This window comes from Trachymyrmex septentrionalis, unplaced genomic scaffold (genome assembly GCF_001594115.1).
Source record: "Trachymyrmex septentrionalis isolate Tsep2-gDNA-1 unplaced genomic scaffold, Tsep1.0 scaffold72, whole genome shotgun sequence".
Classification (NCBI taxonomy): domain Eukaryota; kingdom Metazoa; phylum Arthropoda; class Insecta; order Hymenoptera; family Formicidae; genus Trachymyrmex; species Trachymyrmex septentrionalis.
In genome coordinates, this window is record NW_017305905.1 from 202754 (window position 1) to 213559 (window position 10806).

At 32.0% G+C, this 10806-nt stretch overlaps 1 protein-coding gene across 3 annotated transcripts in view; it reads right to left on the reverse strand.

Annotated features, from left to right (window-relative positions):
- The window catches only part of LOC108753844 (pituitary homeobox x), a 37357-nt gene that overhangs the window by 15419 nt on the left and 11132 nt on the right, over positions 1 to 10806 (reverse strand). For all 3 annotated transcript variants that reach the window (XM_018495778.1, XM_018495779.1, XM_018495777.1), the window contains exon 2: positions 6184 to 6378. In XM_018495778.1, the coding sequence (XP_018351280.1) occupies positions 6184 to 6378 (195 nt within the window). The remainder of the gene's footprint in view (positions 1 to 6183; positions 6379 to 10806) is intronic.

A 10806-nucleotide genomic window follows, 5' to 3' on the forward strand; every position in this document is an offset into this window, starting at 1 on the left:
CTGGATGGACTTATCCATCGTTAAATAGGCGATAAAGATTCACGTTTACTTCTCAAAGCATAGATTTGGCATTTCGAATATACATATCTTTACAAATAATTTGAATGCTAAATTGATAAAAATATATAAAAGAGAGCTTTATTAGTATTTGTCAAAAAGTTGATTAGAAAGAAAAACAAATATTTTGATTATTACAAGAGAACAATAACATTGAAGATATCTTTATACTGCGTGGAAACAAGAAAATGACGTTCACGTACTGGATTGGCCGTCACAATCACCGAACGCAAATCCTGTTAGAAACGTTTGGGCATTGAAGCTTGAACTTAGTAAAAAGAAGATTTGAATGATTAAACATCTAGTTCGACAAATTCGATTGATCTGGAGATCTTTATCTTAAGAATATGTATCATAAAATTAATGAGAAGCCTCGGAGATATCAGACAATTATTGATAATAGAGGTGACTAAATTAATAATAAAACATCACTGTTCTTATCAAGTAGTATGTATGTATTTCTTTCAATTTATTATAATGAATAATTTTCGAGGATTGCGCGCCGGACATGTTCTTATCAAACAGACTGAATTAAATATTCCACAACTTCCGCAAAACTAATATCAAAGTAAATATTGGCAATTTAATCTTAAGTTTTAGATATTGTAATTAAATAATATACATCTAGAAATCATACAAAATTCTAAAACCAAATATCGTATAAATTTTAATAGTGTAATCTGGAGATTTATTAGAGTACAAATATTAACGAAGATAAATCAAAATAAAAACAATTTTTAAATTATAAATCATTAGTGATTTCTCGTAACTTATTTCGTGTAAAATTCGTGCACTCAGACTCATATGTGTTTACAAACGTACATATCGATCTGTTATCTACATTATTGATTTTCACAGCTCAGGTGATATCTATTGATTTTTACTACTCAGCTGATTTTATCTTTCGATTTTTTTATATTGATGCTATATATATATAGCAATATTGACATGTTGATTATTAATAATATTTTCATTATTATAAATAATTTAATTCTTTTTTAAATAAAAAAATTATATAATCAATTACCAAAAAAGTTATTAAATTTAATCTAAAATAGTTCCATAAAGCTAACAGGATTAAATCATAATCAAATTGGATTTATCGAAATTTTTAGTCATTTTGTCTTAAATTGTACCATTAATGACAATTTTATACCGTGTACATTTCGAAAAAAATCATGACTAGCTTAATATTAAATTAGTAGTACCAATTTAAAATAAAAGAAAAGAAACAAAAATAATATTAGAAATCAATAGCATTAAATTTGTATTATTTTATACTGCCAAAAACAATTCTATATTATGTGTTATTTCCAAGTGGCGCTGCTAATTTAAGATTTAAGCTGGCAAGACCATAAATAAAACAACACAGGGCAAAACTTAACTGAATTTGTACCATTGAAAACAAGTTAATATTTCACATATTTTCTGCTTAAATGACATTAGTATATACATATAATACTTACTATCCATGAATCCATTTCAATTATGAAGCAACCCTGAAAATTTCAAAATAAAACTCGAATTTTTTAACTACACAATCCATTTTGAAATTTTCAGGGTTGCTTCATAATTGAAATAGGAATATGATAATATTTTTACAAAATATTTTGATTGGTGAATCGATGATAAAAAATATTGATAAAAATTGTAAATAAATAGAAAATGATTTATTTATATGAAAATGATAAATTAAAAATAACGCATCCATAGAACAATTTTCTTTAAAATCGATCTCTTTTTTTTATATGACTAATGGTTTCGACGATATAGTAATTTGAATGTTTGTATGTTTTTTATGAATTTCTGCAATTTACATGCGTCAATACACAAAAAAGATGTCACATTTTTTTCGCGAAACACGTGTCTCATATTTTTATCTGTAGAATATGTTAGCAAATTAAAAAAAAAATAAAATGACAATGTTTTAAAGGTGCTCGGTTTGAGATAGAATACCTCATAGATTGTAAGTATTATATGTATATATTAATAAAGTCATTTAAGAAGAAAACATGTAAAATATTAACTGACTTTCAACGGTATGTACAAATTAGTACAAATTGCGTTAATTTTTGCCCAGTGTTGTTTTTTTTTATGGTCCTGCCAGCTTAAATATTAAACTATTAGCGTCATTCGTGGAAATATACATAATATAGAATTGTTTTTGGCAGTACAAAATAGTACAAATTCAATCGTATTGGTTTCTGATATTATTTTTCTTTTATTTTGAATTTATCCTACCAGCTTAATATAATATTAAGCCAGCAGCGCCACGATTTTTTTCGAAATGGCACACGGTACAAAATTATCATTAATGGTACAATTTAATACAAAATGAGTACTGTATGAATAAAAAATTCGTCCGATTTGATTCTGCTAATTTGGTCCTGCTAGTTTTATAGAGCTATCTAAAATTACAATTTGAAGGAAAATTTTTTTTATCTTCGTTTTAATAAAAAATGGAAATTAATTTATTATTTCATTTTTTATCACATTTTTTATTTCTTGAAGAATAAAACTGTGCGATTCTAATGTGTAAGGCAAATTATCACATTTTTTGCGATATCTTCTTTATTAAAATTGCAATTCTTGATTTAATTAAATTCCTTGATTAAGAACTTATATATTAACATAAAGCAACTGTCATTTATGAAAATGTGTATCTCATGTAATCTATTTTTTTTAAAGCAAATATCAAAGTATAAAGATAAAAATCAGAAATCATTATTTTATCGCAATAATTATTTATTTAATAACATTTAGATTTGAATATATCTCTCATGTTCTGAATTTTTCACTAATTTAAATATATGTTTATTTGCGTGTATTTTTTAAAGAAGTTTTTTATCTTTTTTATCAACTAGAGCTTTGCCAACATATTTTTAATACATTTGACTGTTCAATCGTACGGAAATAATGTCGAGCTCTACATCAAGATTCACCCGAACTGAATGTAATGAATATGTGATCATTTGCGATAATTGATTTTGTATTACGATCTTTTCATTAATCATTATGTTAATGTATCAATGTGGTAGCCAAAACTTGTAACTTTTTATTATTTTCTTATTTTTAATTTTATTTTTGCTTTATGCAATTTTACCTCTTGTTAATTGTAATATATTCTTCGTGTAATTTTAAAGAAATGTGTCGACCCTTTATTTATTATTATTTATTTTAAATACATATATAATTTGCTTATTTTTTTTACTGAAAATAATACAATAGAATAATACACGAATAACTAATTGTGCGAATAATTCTAATGACAAAAATCATATATATATATATATATACACACACACACACATAAATACATACATACATACATATACATATATGCATACATATACAGGGTGTCCCAAAATAATCGCTAAATATTTCATGAGCAAAAATTGCAAAATAGACTTTTCAACTCAACTTTAGTCCGCTCTATCAGGTCGTAAAATATTTGGCGATTATTTTGGAACACTCTGTATATATGTACTGTATGTATATACATATACCGATCATCGACTGCATGTGTGTCAAAGTATATAATAACGTTGTGTATATATACACAAGGACTGTATTCAGAAACTCCCGAGTGCACCAATGATCATTTTATTCTTGTTTGACATTCGGTGAACAAAGATAAAATGATACATAGATGCATCCAAGTGAAGTTTTTGAATGCAGCCAAGATCATCGCGTTGCCATTCGTACTTTAAATCCCGAGAGCCGAACGTTCCGTTCTCATATGTCTCATAATTTGGAGAAACACTTGTAAATATCAATTAAAGATATTAACGCTATCATTACTTAGAAACACTTTCATCGAATATTAGGGTCTGCAATTTCAATTTCGCAATTGGTATCTCGTAAATGTTAAACGATACTTATTTATCGAAGCATATTTTACTTAATTTATACATTTTTAAAGTAGAAAGCGAAGTAAAAGAGATAGAAGTTATAAACGATTGTTCCATTGTAATGTTTACAGGTAATAATTGTGTCTTTAATAACACTTATAGTTGAATATCTCGCAACGTATATATATGCTTGTGTAATATTGAATTTCAATTATATTTTCAATCCGTTGTATCTTAATAAACAAATTATATAAATTGAATCACGGCAGAATAAAGTTTCTAACGTCATATTCGAATTTCTTTTTCATTAATAGAATATTATGGATACCAAACGGATTAACTCCGAGTTGATTGATGTCGGAATGTATTAGTGAATCGTAATTAATCTCATATTTTGATAAGTTGAACAAAGTGTCTTATTTCCACGTTTTAATAATTTAAACAAAGCGTCTTAAGACCATAAACACGTGAATACACAACTAAATAACGAAAGCTGTATCAGTCTAAGCTGAATCTTAGTGCTTAAATATTTTCGGTATGAATTTATATACATATCCAGTTCTATAAATTGCCGAACATAAATAATTTAACTGTGCGTAGCAGTTATAGTTTGTGCATTGCTCATTTGTTAAAATCCTCCGTCATTGAAAATTCGTTTGTTGCGCTTTTACAAAACAGCGCTAGTGTTGAACGGATTGTAACTTCACGTCATAATATTTTTTTTCCGTATTATCCTTCCGTTGCAACTTTGCAAGCGCATAATGCGCATTACGTGATTAATGTCAGGAGTGCCGTGCAAAGTGTCGCGCGATCGTAATTAACTTGCAAGTTGGTATTGTATGTTACGATACAGTCACAACTTCGTTGCTGTGTTTTGCATAGTGATAAATTGTATTGCATTTTAATTTAAGGTAATGGAGCTATGTGAATGTATTTTATCAGGAATGCAAAGACGCAAGTATATAACGTAAATGTATGTTTCAAGTTATGTTTAAAAAAAATATAACAGTTAAATATAATATTTTCTAGAATCACTGTGTGTTTTGCGAGTTAAAACAAACAAATATTGTTTAATTCTGGAAGAATTCGAGCGCGAATTCTACGCGATGCCAAATTTAATTTGATTAAAACTATTATAACTTTATGTGATATTTTTGTATCAGGATTTTTTAAATGTAATTAATCTCCAAAATATAAAAATTATGAGATATTATATACAGTTATATTAATTACAGTTACATTCATTTTTACATGTATTATCACATTTATTAAATTGATAAAATTTGAAATCGTTCTTTCACATACATGTAAATCTTTGCAAAATATTCATTGGTCTAATTTAATGAAATTTTCATTACATTTCGGACAGTCGTGTGCTTTTAGAAATACCACATTATATATATATATATATATTTGATTTATTGAACGAGATAAAATTCGCCTACGTTTACACGAGCAAAATATTTATTGGCCCAATTTAATAAAGTTTTCGTTAGATCTCAGGCAGCCTTTAGAAATATCGTTTTACATATGTATCTTTGATTTATTGAACGAAGTAAAATCCGCTCATGTTTACGCGGGTTCCGCATTTTGTTACGGAAGTATGATGGACTCTAGCGAGAAGCACACGCGGAAACTGACGCTTCTACCGGTATTAGAATGGACGAAGTGAGATCCGCGAGGAGGTTTGTTGTTAACCGGGAACATAAGACTCCGGGAGATATTTCAATTTGCGGGGATTTGGAGCGCAGGTGAGAGTGTTCCAGCTAAGTGCCGAACAAACGTGCAAACAAACGTAAGCGACCTTTTCCGCTCTTCCCCTCCCCCTCCCCCCCCCAACCCCTATTTGCCGCCATCCACCATTCCGTGCATTCGTTTCAGAACTCCGTGTAAACGCGATAGAGAATGGTGTCTCTTTCGAATGGCCTCTCTTCTCTTTCTCCGAACTAAATTTTGATTCGTGCAAATACTTTCCCTACTGAATCTAATGTCGAACTTTGAAATACGTGTGCTTGTGGATATATGAGATATCGTATTTTTTTACATTGTTTGTAAAAAAAAAAACACAAACAATTATTAAACACGATTTAATAATCGGCAAAATAATAAGATAGTAACATCTGTTAATGTTGATGAAAAACAATATTGAATGCTTTGACAGAATAGAATTAAATTATGATCTTCCACACTCCCTTTGGAATTTTGACACGCATTAATTGAAGAAAAATTAAATTACGTAAAATTTTATAATTATTTTTACACAGTTGAAACGTACCTTTTCGAATATCTGGCCTGTGAGTTGCGTTCGTACGGTTCCTCGGCTGTCCGGTGGAATATCCACCGGAGGGTGTCGTGGGGGTCGCTCCCGGTGTACTAGGATTGCTACCACCGGGGGTGTGAGCGCCATGACCCGCGTCGAGCCTCGCGAGGCCCCCATTGGTTTCATCCCCGAAGTCACTCTGCGCCCAGACTGCAAAACACATCACACCCTCTTGCAACGTCGTCTAGGCGCATAGTAATCCTTATTTATTCTCGGCTGCAGCCGCGCACATTAATTGGAGGGTTCCTTTCCGCGTTTTTGCTCGATCATTCTTCCACGATATCGCGACATGAATGATGTACTGCTATTTCAGATTTAATCAAGACAAATAGCGATGACCGAACAATTACTATTGCATGAATTTCTATTGTTATTAACTATCATTAAAATCTAATGAAAAAAATCTGACAAATATCTATAATCTAGTAAAATAATCGAGCAAAAAAAATTGATTGCCTTTCACTCCGAAAAAATGGATGGAAAATTATTTTTACTTTCTCCCTCTGAACCATCTAATTTTCAAACATAGATATTTTAGAAATTTTACATTGTAATTCCCCATAATACATATGTCGCGTGAATGGGTCAATTAATTAATCGTGTCACCTCGCCCACCCAAATGAAAGTTATGTTTCGCTGCGGCGAACCGCCCCTCAATCAACGACTATTTATCTACCGACGAAGTAGACGCGATAAAAAGAGAAAAAGCGGATTCTCCGCTTCTCCTTTCCACACTTCATCGTCTATGTGTACTCTTTACGCATCCGCGTGTTCGCGTGTACATGCAAAGCCACGCGGGGCGGGCTGAGAAGTTAATCGACTCGGTCGTTTAGTTTCGCTCCGTTTAGTTATATTTGGTTTCCACAGAAGCAAAGAGGAGGGACGTGGTTCACAATTAGTCGGCGCATAACTCGGGCTGATTTAGTGTCCGTAAAGCTACGTACCACGAAGACGTATGTGTCATTTTACTTCGATACCTCTAAGTGTGAGCGGTGCACACGTGTTCGTATACGAAATAAAAGAAATTTCTCGTGCGGTATTTTTTCAATGGCGGAGGTCTCAAGTATGCGCGAACTGAAGCTTTTAAATTAATCATCTTTGCTGTTGCGAAAAGGTGAGCTATATCCTGTATAGTTGACAAATATACGTTTAAGTCAGAATAATTTTTAATTCTGGAAACTTCAACTAACATTCTTCATCCACCAATGATTTTTAATGCGATTATATATTTTGCTATTAAATTACGTGCATCTTTTAAACACTATGCAGGTCCCGATTAATTTAATTACGAAGTTCATAACGAATTGATCTTCCACATCTTGAAATAATTAAACAGTTTGAAATGAAGAACGATTGTTTCTATAATTGATAATAGAAGCAACGGGATGAAAGGATATGAGAAATGAGAAAAGTTCGGTCGGAGTTTTCACTCGCATCATTTCAAGGAAAGTTATAATATTTTGGCAGACAACTTGGGCAGTTCAGTTTATTACGGCGCGGTGTGCACGCGCACGAATACGTACGTGAAATTTTTCTGGCAACGAACGATATACTTGTCAGCGCGTATGATATTTTAGCGGACGTGCGCTCTCTAGTATTAATTTGCATGTTTGCGAGTTACAAACGCGCAGCGTATGTAATTGAGGAAATCGTTGAAACTGTTGACGAACACGCGCCAAACAGTTGTTGTGTCAAATGCTTTCTCCAATGATACCTTCTTGTTAACACTTTGACTGCCAAGTTGATTTCGGTACGAGCTCTGGGAAGTCTGAAGTCGAGAAGCAACTCTGCTCAACTGTTTATATGTACAATTTACATTAAAAAATAAATCGTACAAAAAATAAATAAAAAATTCTATTCTATTTATGTGTTATTGAATATTTAATAAAATGCAACTATAAATGGAATAAATATCTGTGATTGAAAGAAATGCGGATACAATGAGAAAAATAGACAAATATTCAATTTTATTGTTAATAAATCTATCCGTACATCTATTAGTGTATACTTTTCTTTTTCTTATAATATTTCTATAAATATGTACTCATTAAAATCATTTCGAATTGGATAAATAAACTCGTCATTTAATAAACGGAAAATGGAATAAAAATTCCTTAATAAAAATTCACGTGACCAGATATCGCAGTCAAAATGTTAATACCAATTCATTGGAGAAAAAGCTTTATTATACAATAATAATTAAATGATAAATAATACTTTGTGATTTCTCTCCCGAATTCAAGCAATTATATTGACATGACTTTTTATATTAAAAATCGAGTGTAAATGTCGTGTTTCCAAAGACCAGCAGATTCCTCTCGGGAGCACTATGTATTTATAGCTCGACTATAAATTTGTAGGAAGGTATCTACAATCGGGGAACGTGATGAAAATCGCTATGCTACCGCGGAAAATTGATATTGACGAATATCGCGATTTTGCGTCGTATATAAATCAATCTCGTCTGGACGTTGTCACGCGATCATGCGTGCGGATATTCGTCACAGCTGCTACAGTGTATGTTTATACAGTCATTATTATTATTATTTATCGCTTTAGTAGCGGAGATTGGAACCGTCGTAATTTATTATTAAAACGACTTCCAACATTTTTTCTGTGTATAATGTATTTTCCCTTTTTTTTTTCTTTCGGCATTTCACACAGCGATTTGTGTTTCAAAAATCAAGCTTAATTAAAAAAAATTATGCCGATCTTAACCCCACCTTTTTACCGAATATGTTTTCTTGCGAGCACCGTATAAATACGCGAATGTGACTTGCGAGGTTGTTACTGAGTGTCTGCCGGAATTCATAATTAATTCGCCGGCCGACGAAACGCGAGAGTGGATGAGCCGTGTCGACAACAGGATTATATAAGTCGCAAAATGCGGTACGATTTCGAACGAGGCAAACTATAGCTGTGCTATGTTGTGCTGTGCATCGCAGAAATGCTAGTGCCTTTTGAAATTTATTTCCGAAGTTATGCACAGCTCAACAGAATTGAATTTATTCAGCAATCGATCGAGAAATGCTTAGCGTAGCTTTCAAGTCCTTAATCCTGAAATTGCAGGCAAAACGGTTACTTAGATGATCCACAAAATATGTATTTAAAAGCATTTTCCTACGAATGGATCTTATCGGAATGATTTCGTATATATTTAAAACAATTTGTTCGATAAACAAAAAAAAAACAATTCGTTTTGCTACTCGAAGAAAAGGCAAATATGTCAAAATGCTGCCGCAAATGCTTTCTTGATAGATAAACAAATAATGATTCCTAAACAATTTCAAGATTATGGTTAATCCGCTCAAGTATTAATTTCCGAAAAATAAATACTCCCAACGTGACAATATAAATTGTGTAAATTAAAATGTTTGTTTATATCATCTTTTATCTTTTGCTTTTTCGGATTTTCGAAGTTAAATAAAACATGCGAGAATCCTTCGGAGGGTTTTGAGGATCTTCATTTGTTTACTACGAAAGTATTTAACTGTTAACCAATGGATACGTTCGCCTTCCTCGTTTCGATAAAGATAATGTATACCGACAGAATCTCTTACACACTGCTTGTATATTATTTCAAGATTAGAGTTAATCACATAATCTACATCGTGATCTGACTAACACTACTCGAGCGACCTACTCACCAAGTAAAATTTATAGACCGTCATTTCTCACGCTTCAATATATCGCCAACAAATGCATATACATAAGGATTTATATCCTTGATGGCTACTAAATTCCTATTATACCTCATCTCTTCGAAATTACACCTTTTTATCATAATAATTAACTGCGTGAATACTCCTATATTAAAATATGCGATATTCGATCTAAATTTGCATAAATCATTGAATTTTTGAGTAGGTAGGCGAAATTGTGGGGTACCTAGGGACATGTTGTAACTTGGGACACCCTAATTACACACCGTAAGATGCACTAATTATTTTTTTAACGACAACGAAATTTTTAATGTTGGCTGTTTAATCGTATCAATTTTGCAATTGAAATAATAATTGAAATATAACTAACCAGCCAACATAAAAAATTTTGATATTGATTAAAAAAATAATTAGGGCATCTTACGGTAGAAAATATTCTCTCTAGGTATCCATTCTTTCTTACTCGATAATTTCACGATAATTTCAATGCATAGTCGAATTGGTTAAATCGCTTAACAGTTTTAAAGCGTTTCGCGAAGCTATAACATAATCGAATTCAATTGATTTACTGAGTAATCGAACGTAAAATCAGAAGAGAGAACTCGAATTTCGGGTGCGAGTAGAAATTACGAATAGTTTTACGCGAGTAATAATATCAAATAACATCGTGCGGGACATATATGGCGCAATGATTTTCCAGAGTGTCGTTCGTGGATACACTTTCCTCGTGTCTAGCGCGCACGTTCCCACGAGATCCCCTGCGGAGTTCTCGGAGGCTTAAGATGTCGTATCGTTTGACGGCTGTGTGCTTGTCCGCCGGCGGCCACCATGGATTCGTGGCGGAGTTACCGCGGATACGAGAGAGGATCCCGAGAGGGCGGAATGTGGCACCCCGACACTCTTCACCCCCCCCCCC